The sequence below is a fragment of the Quercus lobata genome, chromosome 4, assembly GCF_001633185.2.
Source record: "Quercus lobata isolate SW786 chromosome 4, ValleyOak3.0 Primary Assembly, whole genome shotgun sequence".
Taxonomy (NCBI): Eukaryota; Viridiplantae; Streptophyta; class Magnoliopsida; order Fagales; family Fagaceae; genus Quercus; species Quercus lobata.
This window is the reverse complement of record NC_044907.1, coordinates 64153632-64174909: the sequence shown is the minus strand read 5'-3', so window position 1 is coordinate 64174909 and position 21278 is coordinate 64153632. Positions and strand designations below refer to the sequence as shown.

The window sequence follows — 21278 nt, the reverse complement described above, 5'->3', positions numbered from 1 at the left end:
TCCAAACGTATTATTTTCTTTTAGGTATTGTATCTTATTTCTGCAATTATTGAAATCAACTATAATTAACCAAAATAACTTCATTATCGAATTTAATATCTTAGAAAAGATAGTACTATATTTACTGTATTTATCCGTAAAATTATATAGGCGATTGTAATTGAAAAACCAAAAATAAACCATTTAAGGAGCAGTACTATGTTCTCTCCTTTCAATTAATGTAATTCAAACTATTAATTACTAAATAAAAGACAATAAATTAATCTTATATGTTTTTCGATTGTGCACAAAACCCAATCGACCTAATACTGAATGCAAATTCTACATTGATTCCACTTGCACTTTAACAGAGGCTAGTGCTTTCTGAATGTTCTCAAGGGAATAATTTTTTATAGTGGTTCAGTCCCATCAAATAAAAAATAAAAAATAAAAGCTATATAAACTTCAGGCCAAAATAGATTAATTCTAGTTTTAGGGGCCAAAATGGGCAAATGTCTCTTTCACACAAAAAATCCAGCATTTTGCCTCATTTTTCAAACTAATTAGGGACATGTCCTTGTTTTGAAACTTGATTTTCTAAAAATCGAGTTTCAAATATATAATTCGATTTTTGGAACATCGAGTTATAGCGAACATGGACTTAGAAAAAAAACATTTTTTTTTGGAACTCAAGTTCCATGAACTCGAGTACCATGTAAAGTACTCGAGTTCCATTTGAATTTTTTCATGGAAATCGAGTTCTATGAACTTGAGTACTTCACATGGAATTGAATTTTTTATATTAAATTTTCAGTTTGTTATAACTCGATTGTCCAAAAATCGAGTTTTAAATTGAAACTCGATTTTTAGAAAATCAAGTTTCAAAACAGAAGCATTTCCCTAATTAGTTTGAGAAAGTTGGCAAAATGCTGGATTTTTTTATTTTTTTTTTTTAAAAAGGGCAAAAGCCCATTTTCTCCTGGTTTTAGGTTCTAAATATTTAGATTTAAATGTTTAGGTTCTAATTTTGTTGTATGTTGGGAAACCGAGAACAAGAAAATGTCTAATATAAGATCTTAGTGTCTTAGAAGTGGTTTAGACCTTACTCAAATTGATACAGGTCAAGATTCAAAAACATACAAATTGCAGAAAGAAAAATTAAAAAACTGTCAAGCTCGATTGATCAGGAGAGATTTTCGACTAATCAAATTGTGATCTGCAGAATTTTAATTGAAGCCCAACAGCCCGCGAAACATTTAGGGTTTGAGTCTAACACTGCAAGGTATAAAAACAAAACCCTAATACATGTTTTTCAAGTCTTGAGAGTTACTCTTGTGAGAACCATGAGACTCCGTAATCTTCTAACTCTACAAGCATGTACCTACATGAGATCAAATCCATATTGCTAGTATTGGTGGAGTAAAGTTGCTGCCAAGTCTTCAACTATCAAGTGTACTGAAGATCAAAGCATGAGTAACTATCTTGGGCCCTACTACTTATTTCATTCAACTCATACGGACTTCATTAGGTACTTATCAACGTTCATTACAATTTTCTAATTTGATCTCAGTAGTTTGCCCATACCTTCCACGTTCAATGTATTTCTTCTTTCTCTCACTTTCTTTTCCCCATAGAGTCATGTACAAACCAAGAATGATCAACATAGCTCCTAAGATACTGCAAATGTTTGAAAATAGTAATAAATCAGAATCTACCATTCACATTCCTTTGAAAGAAAAAAGAAAAGGCTTGTAAACCACAAAAAAAAAAAATAACAATAATAATAATACAATAAAAATAAATAAATAAAAAATAAAAAATCTCAAACAATTGGGGAACTGATCCAAGCAAGTAAATGTATATACCTTCCCAAGTGCAATGCCTCTCTTAAAATTAGTAGTCCCATAATAGCTGTAAGTAGAGTACTCAATGGTCTAAATGCTGTCATGAAAACTGGACCTTTTCTTTGTGAAACCAATGTTTGAAGATAATACGAAATTCCATATATTGCAACTCCCTATAAAATGTGACATTTACGTAACAGCTTAAATTATGTATAAAACTATGTACAATATGTAATTCCATATATTCTAATTCCTTGAAAAATGGGTAATGTTCTAGAACTCACACTATAAATGGGAGCAAGAAGGGTGATGTTCCATGACAACCTCCAAGAGGAAAGTTTATGATCAAAAATTGCTGCCATGATTGTTGAGAGTAACGTGCCTGATAAGCATGTCAATGCTGTAAGAGCTATAGGTGATGGGTACTCCTTAATTGTTTTAGCCTGGATTAATCATCAGACATCAGTTAGTATCATCACAAAAAGTATAAACAATATATGGTTTTATACAATGTTATCCTCTAGCTAATGCAAGCAAGGCAGGGAAACATAAAAATTGCATGGAGAAAAGGTAATCAAGAATGCTTAGGATTTAGGAAATCCCTTGTGTGTTTGTTTCTAAAAACAAAAAAACAAAAAAAAAAAAAAAAAAAAAAAAAAAAAAAAAAAAAAAAAAAAAACTGTGTAAATCAAAATTTGATTTTTTTTTAAATGCTTTAATCGTTATAAAAGAAAATAAAAATGGTGATAATAGTTTTAGATTTTGGGAATACATGGTTCTTGAAAAATGGTATCAAAACTACTTATATGCGACTTTGGGTATTGTGTGGCTTTCGTTATAGTAGCATATGCCTACCTTCAATTCAAAAGAGTTTCCAAAGTGTAAGTAGGGCATATTGAAGTGGGTAATATCTATTACACACTGCCTCTTACATACCACAACATAGAAACATTTCAATCCAAAAAGTTTTGAACTAAAATTTCAATTAAAAAATAGACTAAGTTTTGATTCAGGATTAGACAATGACCTCATAAATAATAAATACTTAAATTAAATATATGACTCTCAACTTATTAAATTTTGAGAACAATTACTCTTAAACATACTTCCTCGTTAAGTAAAATGAAAAATAAATAAAAGAAAGAGGAAATAGGCCTATAAAGACTTCCTTACTGCAGGACCTTTCCAATTCAACGATGAAAAATAAAATGAAAGTGTAAAGTTATAATTTACAACTATGTTTTTGTTGGCTTTAATTCCGTGCCAAAGTTAAAAAAGTGTTTTTGTTGGCTTACCCTGTATTTCATGTGGAATTTATTTGTAAGGATTGTGTGTGTGTGAGAGAGAGAGAGTGTGAAGACTCAAGGCAATTGAAGACTGAAGTTGCTTTCACAGGTATCTCGCAAGTAAGCTTCCTGCTGAGTGAAGCATGTGCCTTGCACATAACTGGAATGCGAAGAGTCAGGACAGGATGGAGACAGCTAGTTTTTGCAAGTGTCTCGCGGGTAAGGCCTTTTCGCGAGATACCCACGAAACATTCTGTTTTGCAGAACTGTCATTTCTAATACACACTATCTGTACTTACACTATATATACCCCCATTACCCACATATGTTGAGGAGTTCTTCTGAGAGAAAACCCTAACCACAAACCTTGAGAGTTAGAGATTGTTATACCCACAATTCTCTACACAATTACTTGTGAATTTTCTCAACTCCTACCTCTCCATTTCCATACCATTGAGAGGTTGATAGCCCAAATACTTACCACACCCTTTCAAAGTGTTTAGTGAGGTTTTGATACTACTAGGAAGCATTGGAAGAAGCCAGGCTTTGGGGGATGCAATCGGGTGTATTGTAGGATCCAGAGAGCTAGTCAAGACACGGTTTCGAGAAGCCTTGTTAGAGTAAGAGTTTTGAAGGCTTAGATGCATCGAGTAGATTAGGCTTGGAGGATCTCTTGCTAATCCATGTATCCCAACTGATTGTCTAGTAGATCGATTACTGCTTGGAGGGTGGCGGAGAGATTTTATGCTGAGTACTTCAGTTTCCTCTTCGATAACACATTAGCATGTTATCTTGTGTTTGCATTCTTCTTCCCTACTATTTTAGCTTTCATATTACTGTTGTGTTATATTGAATATGGCTTAGAGTAATTTATTTGTTTATCCACTCGAATTTACTCTATTCCACACTTAGTATAAGTTAGAGTAAAATCTATCGAGCCATAATTTTTAATTTGGGGGTCTAAATAGTTCTGTGTTTTAACACATTTTTGAGATTTTAGAAAGAATAGCTCATTTATAAGTAAATATATCGTTAAAATCCTTGTTAATTTTTCAAAGGGTGACTAGTTTTGTCTTGAGAAAGAGTTTTTTGAAGTCCCACACTGAAATATAAGAAAGAATGCTATGTTGGGTTAAGATAGCTTGAACCCGGTTAATTAATTCAATTACCTAAGTTGATTAATTAAGTTCAATTGCATGCAAATTGTGAAGGTATCAATAAATCACCAAAAATACTAAGTGCAGTCGAAAATAAATTAAACACGGTGATTTGTTAACAAATGGGGAAAACCTTGCAAGGCAAAAACTCTACCGGGTGATTTTAAAGTCACCACTCTCAAGAATCTACTAATCAACAATCAAGCAATTACAAATATAAGCAATCTTGCCAACTACCCTTGGTCTGTCACAAAATACCAACCTATAGTTAAACCTTTGCTCCAATACTCAATTGGACTTCATCTTGTAGTAGCCTTCTTTCCCTTGATGCACAAACCTCCAATTTGTGACAAACTCTTTGCACAAATCCCAAGTATGTGACTAACTCTAGCAACTTGAATAGATGTTGTTGGCTGCAAAGTTCCTCACTTCATCAACGATGAAGATTTGGAAGCACTTGATTACAAAACCCTATGGTGTACAAACGTAATAGCTTCACATAGAGAATATAAGTCTCTTGGTCATTGTATTCGTATATGACAACTTTTAAAATAAGCCTTATATATATCTAGGGTTATGAGAAAAGAAGCCCCAAACAAATATACAAGATTGGGCTGAATTTCAGATCTAGAAAATCTGAAATCGTAATTCTTAATAGATCGAGTTATTGTCGAGTTATCTATCGAGCTTCACATTAAGTCTCAATAGCAGACATCTAGCGAGCTATCTGTCGAGACTTAATAAACAGCTTTTCTTAACTTGTTTCTTGGACTAATCTTCATGTCTTTAATACTTGACTTGAACAACATGTTTCTTTGAAAGTTCAAATATGTGTATACACATCCTTGAACGCTTAGACTCTCAATTTACAAATTAACTAATTCAAGCATTATATCAAACAACTAGTGTGCGGAAAACGAACATAAGTTATAATATAGAATTGGATAAACTATCTAAGCCAAATTAAAATCACAACCCACAGCAGATAATAAAAGGCAAAGATAAAAGGGAAGGAAGATGCAAACACAAAGACAACACGCGATGTGTCATCGAAGAGGAAACCGAAGCCCTCAGCGTAAAACCTCTCCGCCGCCCTCCAAGCGGTAAAAAATCCACTAGAAAATGTAGTTGGGATACATGGACAGCAATAAACCCTCCAAGCCTAATCTACCCAGTGCACCTAAGCCCTCCAAGCTTCTTGCTCCAACGAGGTTACGCAGAACCTTTTTCTTTTCTAGCTTCCCGGATTTCGCTACTAGACTGTAGCATCAGCCAATGTAGATTAGTTCCTTCCTAACTGCTTCCCAGAAATCCAAACAGCCCTCTCACAGTGATGAATATGGTGAGAACAAGGTTTGGTAAAATGCCTCTCAAGGATTTGACAATGGAGAGGAAGAGAGTTAAGGAATTTGAAGAGACTCTAATGTATAGATTGTGGATGAATTAATCTTGTTTTTTTTTAGGGTTTCTCTCTTAAAATTCTCTCTGGAAGCTCTCTTACATTTGTGGGTAAAAGGGGTATTTATACTGGAGTGAGAGAGGAATGTGAAACGTCAGGATTTACAAAACAGGGGTAGCTCGCGGCTTGACCTCGCGACTTGACTGAGTCACGAGATCTAGTCGCAAGATAACCGTATGGCCAGTTATCCTGTTTTGTCCTGTAGTGCTCTAGCTAGCATGACTGTTCACCTCCTGGCATGCTTGGCACGTGTGCTGTGTCTGGCGGTTTGCAGCCGCGAGTCACCCGCGAGGCCAAGCCTCTAGTCTCTGTTTTCTTGCACACTCTTGAGCAAACTTCACTCTATCTCACTCACTACCCTTACAACAAACCCACCTAAATACAGGGTTACTAAATGCTGAAATACAAGCAAATTTGGCATGGAAAAAAGCCAATAAAATGGTTGATTAAATTCAACCTTACAATCTCCCTCTTTGGCTATTCCGTGACAAAACCCTAAAACAGACTCTGGACTTAACATGTGAGTTGGGAACAGTTGAACAAAACTCACTCACACCTAACTCTAGAAGCTGTGAAGCACTTGAATCATAAGAACATGAAACTCCTGAAATACAACAATATACCATGATCATTGTATGCAGAAAAACATAAAATGCATATGAAACAAGCTTAAGGTGATCAAGCAAAGATGAAGTGAAGATTCAAATCAAGGCTTGATCAACCAAGTAATCACCACAAGGTAGTGATCACAGTGCTCATTCACACTTGGAATGAACACTTGAACATACAACTTAACAAGAACAAGGCAAGATACTTGTATGCTCAACACTTAACCAATGCATAATACACAAAGTATATGCATCTAGGAACAATCCTACAAGGGCACAAGAGTGACAGTACATAAATCAAAATGCAAGACATTTAGATAGAAGTACTGATTTCAACATAACATAAAAGGCTGTATTAAGCAAGATACAAACCATAAAGCCTACAGAATATGCATAAAAACATTAACCTTAAAAGCTTACATAAGCACATGGGTACAAAGCACAATATATCCTGAAAAACATCAACAATGTATATAAAAGATTAAACCAAGATTATAAGTTATGAGTTAGAAACAAGAACACACCAAAACCACAGTGTATCAAACCCATATAAACGCTAAAAGTCCAAAAACATAAACCTATAAGTTTAGAGGATAAGACTTAAAACAAAAGTATGTCAAAAGTATGTGTGTACTCCCCGTATCACTATGCACACTTCCCTTTGAACTTTCTCCCCCTTACTGAATGCTCTCCCCCTTTTTGGCACGAATAGCTAAAGGCTGTTGTCCAACTTTCGTTGAATAGCGTCTAGCTGATTCTCCATAGTCTCGAGACGCATTTGAACATGGTTGTTTGTGGAGTAGAGAAGTGTCACAATCTCATCAATGTGTTTCTGAATATGTTCAAGTAAACTGCCCACTCTATCAGTATGAGGATCAATCTGTGCTTGCGGAATACTAGCTTGTGGAACTTCAGGAATAGCATGCGAAGTAGATGTGGTATGTGCATGTGTCTCTGACTCAGGGGCAGATGGAGTAACCGGAGAGATGTGTGCACTCTTTGGAGTTTTAGAGGAGTGACTTCTACTAGCTTGAAGAGAGTACATGGAAATAGGACGCTGATGGGTTAACATTTTTCCATCTGTAGGAGGAACAATGCCTTCACAAAGAATGAGCTTCATGATGAGGCTGCAAAATAGAATAATTCCTCGAGTTGCAATACGAACCGCGGTCTTTCTCATGGTGTAAAAGATGTGAGCACAGATATCAATGAGGGCTCCTGTAATAAGATCACAAAGGAATTGAGCTCTCCCAAGATTTATGAATGTAGTGTTGGACAATGGATAGAGATTAGAGAACATGATCAACTTCAGTGTGGTCAGCTCTGGTGCAAACTTTGCGGTGCTGATGTATGTGCCTGCTATGGATACTTCATGATTAGATCCTAGGATTTGTAGAATGTCTTGAATCTCTGGAGTTTGATCATCGTACGGAGTTAGATCCACATTTTGAGGTCTAGTGATGCCGAGAACATTGGCGATGGAGTTTGGGGAAACGCCAAATTCCTTTCCTCTCACCCAGAAAACAAGTTCAACTCCAAGATCACTTGCATTGGAGAAGCATTCCTTAACCAGTTCATCCATTGGATCAACAAAGTTCTCAAACAAGTTTGCCCAATCTCGTGGCTCAAAGATACGAGGGATAAAAGTGGTCCCTAAGGTGTTAAACTCCACCACCCGTTCCACTATAGAAGTTGACTTGTCAAAGATGTTTGAGTAGATGTGTGAGGTAAGCGGAGTTCTAAACCTCTCCTCATTGGAGTCTTGAGATGCCTGTGATGTGAGTCGAGTCCTTTTAGCAACTGGTGTTGCTGGATCGTCAGCAACAATGTCTTTACCTTTGGAAGATCGACGAGACATCTGCAAGAGAATAGGCCCACAACAAAGAACCAACAACAGTACCACACAAGATAAATATCAACAAGATTCGATGCAAAAAGAAGAGGAAAACAGAGATTTTAATACATAAATACAAACTTAAGACAATTCAGACCTAAACAAACTTCCATCAATATTAAGGTGCACAATATGACAGGTGCAGCAAAATGGTGATAGTGCAAAAGAGCATAGAGAGACACAAATTCAAACAGAACTGTCAATGAGACAATTTACCATGACCATGATATGCATACAAAGATAGCATTCAAACATTAAGAACGGATATCATAAAACATACCACATAAGATATGAACATGGATAAAATTTCAAAATGAAGAATCAGAACATTCAAAATAGAACACATGGTAGTGAGACACAACATTTAGAAAACGAAGTTGTTTTAAAAGAATATTTTGAAGATGCCATCACACACGATATGTTAGCATAAAACACAGTAAACCAAAACCGCAAGCCAACATCAACACACAAACAAGTGAAAGGAGCAAGTCACATAAATACCAAACCCATTTAACAAAAGATTTTCAGAATCAACAACAGGCAAATATCAGAATAATGAAAAAGCACATTGTGACCACTCAACATGAAAACGGATTAGATTAACAACAAACATAACAAGCAATACCCATCACACAAAGAGAGGAATGTTTCGAACATAGTATCAATCCAAATGGAAAGAAAAACATCCATGAAATAGGGAAAATGAGATGAGGAAAACAAGACCCATACATTTTCTTGATGATTTGGATAAGAAATGAAGCCCAATGAAGTTTGAAAATGGGTACACGGAGTGTTTGAGAAGGAGACAGTTGAGAAAGAAGATGAATAGTCACAAAAGTTCGAGGGAAAACTGAAAAAGATTTTTAAAAACTGCCCCTATTTTTGCCAAACACGCGTTTTTCGCGACTAAAGTGAGTCGCCAACAAGTCGCCAGTTCAAGCCGCCAAAACACTCAAAGACAAAAGTTTGAAAAAATTTTCTAAGTGTTTTTCGCGACTGGAAGGTCTACCCGCGAGAGAGTCGCGGGCTGAGCCACCAAAATCTTTGAGTAACCCTCGCGACTGGACCTTCCACTCGTGAACAAGTCGCCAAAAATGTCCCCTGAAGACGCGACTGAGGCTCGCGACTTGCCTTACCCGCAACTGAGTTGCCAAAACAAGGCAAACAAAATTTTTTGAAATTTTCAGTTTTTTTTTAAACAAAATACTTTCCAAAAACACCTAAAACACTCAAAAATCTTTTTGTGCTTGAATTAACAAAGATTGAGCATGTGAAAACACATTTCATCAAGTACAATCACACAAATGATTATGGCATTTATTGAACATAAACTTGTGTGTGGATATCAACAATGAGATAGTCCTTAGTCTAATGTGAAGTTTCAATGATCAATTCAACCAAGGCATACACAATTAGCACTAGATCATGTGATCTATCTCAATTACAGAAATATGTATATATAACCTCCCACAAAACTTGATAACATATCTTGGAGCTTTACATTTGACTCCACTTTTAATCAAAACATTTGATCTTTTTGATCATTTGAGACAATTACCTCTCATTGTGAGAGTGATATTTGATATTTCACTTTAAAGAACTAGCCTTTGGCTTTTTGAATAAACATTCACTTTAATATAAGGTTGCTTACCCTTTTTCCTAGTCGAATACTAGAATGTGCGACAGGCTTTTGCAGTTCAATATCTCTTTTCATTTGGAGATTTACATTTGGTGAGCTCTTTTTAGCAAAAACAAAAATAAAGAGTGAGAAGATATATAGACACAAGTCTATGCATGTCTCAAGATCATCATAACCATTCACTAATCATTCAGGACAAGTTTGAAGATTTATTTACAACAATCACATAGATTTCAAGATTTCTCCAACAGTAGTATGAGTGCAAAGAAACAAGCAATGCTCGATAATGCACAAAGCCTTTAGCACAAAGGTACAAGGCAAAACAGGTTTTGAGACAAAAGATCAACAATGTCAATCAAACTTTTTGATTTTCTAATTTTTATGTGATTTTTGGATTTTTGACACTAGAAGAAAAAGATTGACCAAAAACAAAAAAATCAAAAGTATGCACAAGTATACAAGCAAACAACCATCAGCAAAAACAACAAGTAAACAAACAAACATCGTCGCAAAGCATAGGAAGTATTAATGCATGGACATGTTGTAATGCTTATGCATGAGTACCCTTTTTCACCCACACGTCACTTGCGTTTGGGGTGATTTCCTTATAGGATTGGGTACGGGAGTTAGGGCTTTCAAACTTTCATGAGAAGCTTTCCAAGCAGTTGGTGGATGCACCAATCATCATCATCACGTTCATCATTCCGGGATCACCATTTTGATCTCTAGATTGTTCACCTGCCCAATTTCTTCTATCATTTCTAGGTCCTCGTGACCTTTGAGGAGTTGCACTATTCTTTGCTCTCAACTTTTGGCAATTTGGTCGAATATGCCCTTGAAGTCCGCAATGATAACACACATAAGTTGCTCTAGGACCTCTTTGTGGTCGTGGACGTGACTTGGCACGAGATTCAAACCTGCCCACAGATTGATTACGGGAATTCAACAACCGTTCGTTCCCCACATTTCTCTTCTCTTCAATCTTGGACTTCTCAGCAGTAGGACCAACTTCAACTGGATTTTTAGCCTTTACAAACTTCACTTCTTTAGTGACAATTCTAGATGAACTACTTCCTCTGGTATATTCCAATCCGGATTTGTCTAAAAAAATTTTTTGAGATGAAATAACATCATCTAGCTTCTTGGTGGTGACCCTCTCTATTTTAGCATTTGCTTGCACAACCTCTTGCTCAAGAAATCTCACTTTTGTGTAAGTTTCTGACAACTCACCATTCAGTGTCTCTATCTCACATTTGGCCTCTCTATATCGGATTAGGAGACTTTTATAATCCTCCTCTGCCTTCTTCATTTTTCTCACAGCTGCCTTGGCCACCCTTGTGTACTCACCCGACTTCTCCAAGAGTGAGTTATAATTCTCTTGAAGGTTGGTTGTGCTTTCATCTTCTTCAGCATCTGATTCTTCAACAATTCTCATTGATTCTTCATCACTATGTTCTCCAAGGTCTCGTACAAGCAGATTCAACTCGACTGAAGACTCAACATGAGCAATAGTCATAAAAGTTGAGTAGTTCCCCTCTCCATCACAGCTTTCTTCAGATTCTGAGTCGGATAAATCCGAGTCACTCAATGTCATGGCATACACTTTGCCTTTCGATTTCAAATAATTCGGACATTCCTTCTTAAAGTGTCCATGCCCGTTACATTCGAAACAAGTGACATCTTGTGTAGGTTGGGATTCTTTTCCATCTTTCCTTTTGAATTCCTTTTTCTCCCTTCCTGAACTTTGGAATTTTCTTTTATCACCAAATTTGCCATTATTTTTGAATTTCAAGAATTTTCTAAAATTTTTCACAAGGTAAGTAACATCTTTGTCAACCACATCTTCTCCTAATGAGTCATGATCCTCCACCTTCTCACTAGTGGCCTTAAGAGCAAGAGATTTACTCTTCCGTTGATTAGGCAATGACATCTCATAGGTCTGAAGAGAACCAACCAGCTCCTGGACTTTGATGTCATTAAGGTCTTTGCTCTCTTCAATCACTGTCACTTTAGCATGAAAACTTTTCGGCAATGATCGAAGGATCTTCCTTACAATTTTAGAATCTTCCGTTTTCTCCCCCAAATTGAACTTGCTGACAACCACCTCATTTAGCTTCCTATAGAAAGAGTCAAAGGACTCATCCTCACTCATTTTGAGCTCTTCAAATCGAGTGGTCAGCATTTGCAACTTGGTGTCTTTCACTTTTTTCGTGCCTTCGTAGGTGGTTTCCAATATCTCCCATACTTCTTTGGCAATGGTAATGTGAGAGATCCTGTGAAATTCATCTGGAGACACACCACAGAAAATAGCATTGAGTGCTTTACTGTTAGCATTAGATGCAGCGAGTGCTGCCTTATCCCATATGGATTTGGCTGCCTTAGGTCTGGTCCAACCAATCTCAACAGCATCCCAAACTGATTCATCAATTGGGCAAAGAAATGATCTCATGCGAACCTTATAAAAAGCATAATTACTACTATCAAAATATGGAGGTGCATTTAGGGATTGAGACCGATCCATCTCAATAGGGAGTCAAGGATCACACAATGGTATTGAAACCAATAAAAGTGTACCTACTCTGATACCAAATGAAAGTTCAAATATGTGTATACACGCCCTTGAACGTTTAGACCCCTAATTTACAAATTAATCAATTCAAGCATTATGTCAAACAACTAGTGTGCAGAAAACGAACATAAGCTATAATATAAAATTAGATAAACTATCTAAGCCAAATTAAAATCACAACTCACAGCAGATAATAAAAGGCAAAGATAAAAGGGAAGGAAGATGCAAACACAAAGACAACGCGCGATGTGTTATCGAAGAGGAAACCGAAGCCCTTGGCGTAAAACCTCTCCGTCGCCCTCCAAGCGGTAAACAATCCACTAGAAAATGTAGTTGGGATACATGGATAGCAATAGACCCTCCAAGCCTAATCTACCCATTGCACCTAAGCCCTCTAAGCTTCTTGCTCCAACAAGGTTGCGCCGAACCTTTTTCTTTTCTAGCTTCCCGAATTCCGCTACTAGATCGTAGCATCAACCAATGTAGATTGGTTCCTTCCTAACTGCTTTCCAGAAATCCAAACAGCCCTCTCACAGTGATGAATATGGTAAGAAAAAGGTTTCATAAAATGCCTCTCAAGGATTTGACAATGGAGAGGAAGAGAGTTGAGGAATTTGAAGAGACTCTAATGTATAGATTGTGGGTGAATCAATCTTGTTTTTCTTTAGGGTTTCTCTCTTAAAATTCTCTCTGGAAACTCTCTTACATTTGTGAGTAAAAGGGGTATTTATACTAGAGTGAGAGAGGAATGTGAAACGTCAGGATTTACAAAACAAGGGTGGCTTGCGGCTTGACCTCGCAACTTGACTGAGTCGTGAGATTCAGTCGCGAGATAACCGTATGGCCAGTTGTCCTGTTTTGTCCTATAGTGCTCCAGCTAGCATGATTGTTCACCTCCTGGCATACTTGGCACGTGTGCTGCGTCTGGCGGCTTGCAGCCGCGAGTCACCCGCCAGGCTAAGCCGCTAGTCTCTGTTTTCTTGCATACTCTTGAGCAAACTTCACTCTATCTCACTCACTACCCTTACAACAAGCCCACCTAAATACAGGGTTACTAAATGCTGAAATACAAGCAAATTTGGTACGGAATAAAGCCAATAAAATGGTTGATTAAATTCAACCTTACATTCTTGAAGTACTAAACCCATATTAGATCTTTCCAATTACAAGTAAAGTGCATTTTGTTCAAGGATTAGCTAATTACAACAAAATATAACCCTAACATGCAATATGGAACAGGTTTGGGTCCAATGTACAAGAACACTCAACATTATTATTAATAATATTTTTTTTTAATGATTGGAACCTTGTACAGATTTAAAAACAATAGTGATAGGATGCCAATGATTTAGAATGTGAAGTGCGATTAATTTGGATTGTAACAATGTGTGCATTCAAATGTTGGGACTCACATTAGACATGTATTAAGTTTTTTTATTTATTTACGGGAAGACTACTAATATTATTCAAAATGAGAAGCAATAATTATATCTCAAAAAAGAACTTGTTCTAAGAAACAAGGACTCTCTTCAATCTAAACAAAGAAATCAACAATGCTTAAGCATATTTTACTAGTAAATAGGCAGATTTATTACCTTGCCTATGAAGTTGACAGGATTAAACACACAACAAACTTACCCAATGAAATCAAATAACCCAATTCAAGTTTAATAGTTTCGATTAGTTTCGTTGATACAATACACCAAGATCCCTTTAGACAAGTCTCATTGCACTAGGTATTGAAAACTTCCCCACGAATTCAACCCTAAATTGGCTTAGCTATCCTGTATTCTAAAGTCCTATAACTAGTTTCATGTAGCCAAAGTGGCCTTCATAGATATCGAGGATCATTGTTGTGGGAAGCCAACCTGATGGCCATAATGGTCTTTAGAGTTTTGCTATTTTTACTTCAATGTCAATGAGATTGAAATGGAAAGGTTTTTCCCCAATCTCTTCTTTCAAACTCTTATTTCTCTCACAACCTTCAATCATTCCATCAAGCCCACTCTTTCTCTTCAAATTCACTTCCCCCTCACCCCACCCTCCTCCCTCTCTTCTTTTTTGTCATCATCAACATTGAAAGATAGTGAAATCAGTTGTATTTGAGTGCTAAATTAAAATTGAAGTTTGGTTAATAACCTAAGCTTTTTTTTTTCTTTTTCTTTTTTTTATCATTTTTGAGTTGCTAACTTCCTAGCCTAACATGATCGGGTTGCGTGGCAATAGATCCTAAACCCAAATAAATTTGTGAACACCCTTATGAGTCGATTTAGATTATTTAAGTGATTACAAGGTGAAAGCTCGGATTTGTGCTAAAACACAAGAGCTTGTTCAGACCCCTAATTAAAAAATACGACTAGATTGCTTTTACTCTAACTTAAATTAAGTGCGGAACAAGAGTACATAAGTGTGATGAACTAATAACACTACCCTAAGCCATATTCATCCTTCACCAACAATAAAATGAAAGCTTAAAGAGTAGGGAAGATAGATACAAACATAAGATAACACTGAGACGTGTTATCGAAAAGAAAACTGAAGAACTTGGCAAAAAACCTCTCTGTGACCCTCTAATTCGAAATCGATCCACTAGAGAATAAAGTTGGAGTACACGAATAACAAAAGACCCTTCGAGCCTAGTCTACCCAATGTACTTGAGCCCTCCAAGCTCTTGCTACCAATTGACTTCTATGAGCCTTGTCTTCTCTAACTTTCCAAATTCCGCAATTCACCCTGTTTGCATCCACCAATGAATGGTTCCTTCCAATGCTTCCCAGTAGCACCAAAATCTCATTTTACACTCAATATGGGTATGGTAAGTGTTTGGGCTAGCAACCTCTCAAAGATCTAGGGATGGAGAGGTAGGTGTTGAGGAAAACCACAAGGAAATGTGTAAATAATTATGGGTATAGCAATCTCTAACTCTCAAGTGTATTTTATAGGGTTTTCTCTCCAAAAAGAACTCCTTACGCTTTGTGGGTAATGAGGGTATATATAATGTGGGTAAAGACTTGATAAAGCAAAACACAACTTTTTGCCAGACAGAGACTTTCGTGAGTCCTTCGCGGGTTGGCCTTACCCGTGAAACAGTCGCGAAAATGATAGCCTAGCATGACTGTTCATCTTCCAGCCATGTGCAGGTTGCTTCTTGCGAGCTACTCGCAAGCCAGTCATGAAATCCACTTGTTTATCTTTTGAAGCTTGATTCTTCACCGATCTCTCACACTCATCCCTTACAATTAAACCCACATACATAAAGGAAAAATGATTGAAAAAATTACAATTAAATTTGGCACGGAATTAAAGCCAACACAACATAGTTAGAAATCACAACAAGTGCTTATTTAGACCCTCAATTTTAAACTTATGGCTAAATTGGCTTTACTCTACTTAACTAAGTGCGAAATAAGAGTAAATGAAACGTAATAAACTAGAACTATTCTCTAGTGCATAAACATAAACAATAAATAGTAAATGTAAAGCACGAAGAGTAAGAGAAAGGAGATGCAAACACGAGATAGCACCGAGATGTGCTGTCGAAGAGGAAACCAACATACTCGGCGAAGTACCTCTCTGAGAACAACCAAGTCGAATGATCCACTAGTGAATAAAGTTGGAGTACAAGGATATCAAAAAGACCCTCCAAGCCTAATTTACTCAATTTAATTGAACCTTCCAAGTTTCAGCTTCCAACAGACTTCACCGAGTCATGTCTTCACTAGTTATCCCCACAATTAGCTCCAAATTGCATCTGCCAATCAATGGCTTCTTTCAATGCTATCACTAGTTATCACCTGGGTAATGAGGGCTTATATAGTGTAGGTAAATAAGTGAGGAAAGCACACTTTAAAATCATCTAGGCAATAAGTTTAGTAGGTCATTTGTGAGTTGTTCCAGTAGAAAAATGACTCGTGAAATGCTTCCTAGTAGTTGACTATTCAGCTTCCAACATGTGCTTCTCACGTGGCCTTCTGTGGGTTGTCCACTCGTGAGCAAGTCGCGCACTTCACTATTCTTCACAAATTTTCACCAAACTCTCACACTCAACCCTTACATTAAATCTCACAAACATACAGGGAAATGTTTTACTAAATAGAATCAAATTTGACATAGAATTAAAGCCAACAAAACATACTTGAAAATCATAACTTTACAGAACTCTAATTGTAATTAGTCATTTTTGGGTGTCACATAGATGGGTCTAGCATCTTCTTAGATTTGTGTGTGTTTTGCCTTTGTTGGGGGGACCACAATTTTACTCTACAACCATTCTAAAAACAAGCCAGCAATGTGTGACGTCGAAGGCCATAAAAGATTTGAGTGTGTCTTCCTCATCACCAATTGGCTTTGTGATGAAATGGCACAGTTCACGGTTCGACAGTCTAGTTTATTTTTTATCTTCATTTTCTGTGCTCCCTTCCAATAACTTTAAAGGGTAGAAAACAATAAACCCTAACATAGCAGATAACAAGAAAGCTATTTTAATTGCTGGATAATGATTTTTGGTCACCTGTAAGATGTAGAATGCTGAGTAAGAAAGGTTTGAAATGACAAGCATGAAGGATCCCTTTAGCCAATTTTGGTCCAAGGATGCTTTTGAAGTGAAGGTTTGATGCGAGTGTTGGGTAGGTAGTAGTGAAACCACAACGATACCCTTGTATAGCGTCATTAGTGTAGCACCAGCAAATGCAACAACTGTTCCGACTATCTTTGCTTGCGCACCACGTTGGGAAATGTCTAATTTCTCCATCCTGAATTCATAAAAATTAAGCATAACTTCTTTAAATGAGTTATTCCATTGTCTCTGACTGTGAGTGATATATTATAGACCCGAGGGTCCAAAAGTCCACTATATATATTATGTAGCCCAAATGCTAATTGTTTTACCTGCACTGGATCCCTATCCTTACTAAATTTACTTAATAGTCAGTTTAGGGTATTCTTCACAACAAAGCAGTATCTCACACAAAGGAGATAGATAAAAGTGATTGATCCATACCTGCACAAGATTGCTAAGAGAAAGGTAATCGATGGAAGTAAGTTGCCTGTAACGGCTGTAAAAGTTGATGATGTGTATTCAAGTCCGGCATAGTACAGTGTCGTGGCTAACACAGATCTAAATTATTAACAAAGAAAGTCCAGAGTTAGTTAGGAATTAACTTGGCATGAATAATAATACATGAACAAATTATTTTACAATATTTTTACAAATTATCGTTGTGACTAATTTCATACTAGTTCTCATAACATTTTTTTTTTCCATTACCAATAATTACTTATCACGACAACAATTTGTAAATTTTTATATAAAAAAGTTTGCATCACAAGCGTTTTTCATTTGGCATTGGGTAATACTTAGAAACAATACCTTCTTTTTAATAAGTTAGATTACAAAACTTTGTTATAAGAACCAATAAAGTAAAAATAATGTTACGTTTTGTGAATACGGTTAAATTCAATATGGTTATATGTTTGACTGCAATGAAAATTAAACCTAATGTATTGCTTACTTAAATTTTACCCATTGCCATTTGAAAGAAAAGTAGACTTGGACACTGAATGACTCATTTGTAGACAATTTACTCACCCTAGTAAACCCATGAAAAAGATATTGCGCAAGATTGGAATGCTAATTTTGTTGTGGTTATCCCTGTCAAAGAAATTTTAAATGGTTAGTAGAAATTCAAGCGTATTTTGTCTTTAAATTTGCATTTCACTGAAAAAGTAAAATTCTGTTCAAATAAATTACAACTAATTTAAATATTTGTATGATCAAATTTCAAATAAATTTAACTATGTTTTCGTGAGTTAGATCGAAATAATACACACTATATCAGTTTTAGAATAAGTTGGTTACATGTGAATCTTTTCAAGAAATGCTTAATTTTGAGCACATACGTTATTTATATTTAAAATCTTCTTTTGATAAATTGTTATCAATAATTTTCAATAGAAAGACAATGGTTCAAATATATTTGTTTTAGTTTTAGCATAATAAGTTGGAAAGTTTAGTTATATTACTGAAGACATCAATTGGAACATACTATGAACACTACGACTATTTATAGTCACTTTACTCATTGTCTTTTCTATTTTCTGTAATTAGAGCTAAATATAATTATAATTTTTTAAATATTTATTTTATTTAGTTTTACATTTATTGGTTGAGAATTCATGCCGTTTTACAAACAATTGCAACTTATAAATCACATTCTTTCGTTGTGTTATTAATCCCAACGACACAACTTAGACTTTGCTAGCTAGGACGAAAGAAATTAGTTTTTTTTTTTTTTTAATTTAAATATTTGCTAAAAAAAATTATTGTAAATTAAAATTACAAATAATTTCTGTCATGCTCTTATTTTATCTTTCGATTATAGAATTTGAAGGGAGAGAATGAAGGATGGAAAGGGAATACAAGTAAATATATATACACACACACAATGGTGGAGTTAGAAATTTTTATTTGGGGGGCCCAAATTGCGACACTAATATATCTCTCAAGACAAACCCTCCCTCCCTCCCCCCCCCCCCCCCCCCCCCCCCCCGCCAAAAAAAAAACACAAGTGCGCGCGCGCACATACACATACATTTATATATATATATATATATATATATATAGACACACACGCACATGATTTTTTCTTTTATATACACACTTTTTTATTTTATAAGTTATATATATATACACACCCAAAAAAAAGAGCTTAGTATTTTCAATCAAAATTATATTTGATGGCGATCTTTCATAGAATAAAATTCGATTTTTCCATTTTTATTGTGAAATTCCTAAAAAATTTCATTTTAAATACAAATTATCAAATTTTATAGTAAAGTAAGTAAAAAATATTTCAATTCAACTAATGAAATTCTCAAAAATAAAAATAATCCAGAACTTGAAGGAATAAGTTAGGCTCCAAACATATTTGAAACTATCTTGTTTTAACTCATTATGTGGCAACTAAAGACACATTTTATGTGCAATTTTAGTGACAAGATTTTTTAATGAGTCAATAACTTGTTAATCACCATATAACGGGTTGAAAAAGATAGATTCAGACATGTTTGATACCAAACTTTATCAAATATTTAACAAATATAAAAGCACATTTTACAATAAAAAATAAAATTGTGAAAAATAAAATTATATCTCTATAACTATTAAACATTTTTTTTTTTTTTTTTTTAAAGAGCATCATTGGACTAATTCAAATATTTGGGGGAGCTAACTTTTATTTTTGTAGACTAAATTTTGAAAACATTAAAATAATTATATATATATATATATATATATATATATATATATATAAAGTCCAAAAGCATGTAGATTTGGTATCTTTTTAGGATAGAAACCATTATAGTGGGTGGGAAAGATAACCCTATCTTTCACATAATGGTGTAGGATAGACACCATTATAGTGGGTGGGAAAGATACCCCTATCTTTCACATAATGGTGTCTCTTAAATGGTATCTTATACTCCATATCTTCTACTTTTAAAGCATAGATACCTCTATTAACGGCTAAGAATTAGTTTTTTATGAAGCCAACAAGTACCTCTTGTATCTACTCCACGTAAAGAATTTCTCACAGCATGTTAGACCCATTAATATATATATATAAATAAATATATATATATATATATATATATATATAAAGGATTTATATTATGTGCATTCTATAGGGTATAGATGTAAAGCTCATACTAAAGATGCGCGGTGGTACACTACACATTTTCTATATTTATAACTTGAGTATCAAATTTTTTGTTAAAAGAATATTATTTACTATCATTCATAAATTCATCTTATGTAGATAAATTTAGTGAACGTTTGGATACAACTGAAATTTTTTTCAGCTATGTCCAGAGTCTGGCAGTTGGTCCCGTGCACGAGACCCACAAACCTCTTTTTTCAATTAAACTTTCATTAAAAATAGATCCCACATCACTATTCACACATTTAAAAATTATTTTGGTACAATGTTTTCAATTTTTAGTCATAAGTGGTATCCAAACAGAACTCTTAGAAGTTCAAAAAAACAAGAAATTCAAAATACTTTGCCAAAACCCAAGAGCTTCATATTTATTTTCTTGTGTCATGTCTATGATATAATGAGCCAGAATCCATGGAAGTTGTTAATTGCAGAATTTGTAAGAAGCTAACAAGGTTATAAAGACATGCACGAAAATATTTTATAAGAAAAAAAACAAAACGAAGATTGGCGCCAATAATAATAAGAAATGACCGCCAAAAGAAGGGAAAAATTGGAAGGAAACCTTTCATAGAGAAGTGCAAGAACACCAGTAGTTAGAGCTCCAAAAGCTTGTCCGTAGGGCACTAGCACATATCGACTGAAGCCTTTCTCTAAAGAGACCTTGACAACTATGATCAATCCAGCGAAGAAGAAATTGGCAATTATGCAGAGAATATATGGTACCAATACATCAATTAATCTCTCTCTTTTTCTGCTTTCACTTCCAACTCTTGGACTCTCTTCCTGTTCTTCCATCTTTAACTCCAAATTCACTTGCTCCTAAAGCTATAACTACACTGTTTTTAAATCATAGTGGAGATAACTGTAGAACGAATTACGGAATATATATATGTGTGTGGAAAGAGAAAATTCCCAACCTATCACAAACTGACACATCATACTACCAAGTCCATAAAATACGGCCAATTACAGAGCGCCACATACTGCTGCTAGGTTTTGCTATCACTATTCAGAAACCAACAAAAATTTGTCAAGTGTCGTTGAAATAAAGACATAAAAAGAATGCAAAAACCAATCACACATTAGTGCGTGTAAGCAATGACATAAGCAGCTCGGCGTGTGTAAGCA

General features: G+C 35.3%; 1 protein-coding gene across 1 annotated transcript; it reads right to left on the bottom strand.

Annotated features, from left to right (window-relative positions):
• Positions 1 to 1230: 1230 nt before the first annotated feature.
• On the bottom strand, positions 1231 to 20979 carry LOC115984186 (WAT1-related protein At5g07050-like). Its single transcript, XM_031107131.1, has 7 exons — positions 20713 to 20979; positions 18023 to 18085; positions 17435 to 17551; positions 16946 to 17186; positions 2108 to 2266; positions 1845 to 1996; positions 1231 to 1656 (listed from the first exon to the last, which is right to left on the bottom strand). The coding sequence occupies exons 1-7, from the start codon at positions 20943 to 20945 to the stop codon at positions 1515 to 1517; spliced, it is 1107 nt and encodes a 368-aa protein (XP_030962991.1). The 5' UTR covers positions 20946 to 20979; the 3' UTR covers positions 1231 to 1514.
• Between the last annotated feature and the right edge of the window lie 299 nt (positions 20980 to 21278).

Coding starts and splice junctions, on each gene's coding strand:
- LOC115984186 (XM_031107131.1), bottom strand. CDS start 20,945: ATGGAAGAACAGGAAGAGAGTCCAAGAGTTGGAAGTGAAAGCAGAAAA. Junction 17,552..18,022: donor TTTTTCATGGGTTTACTAGG/GTGAGTAAATTG, acceptor TTAATAATTTAG/ATCTGTGTTAGCCACGACAC. Junction 2,267..16,945: donor CAGCATTCTACATCTTACAG/GTGACCAAAAAT, acceptor TGATTAATCCAG/GCTAAAACAATTAAGGAGTA.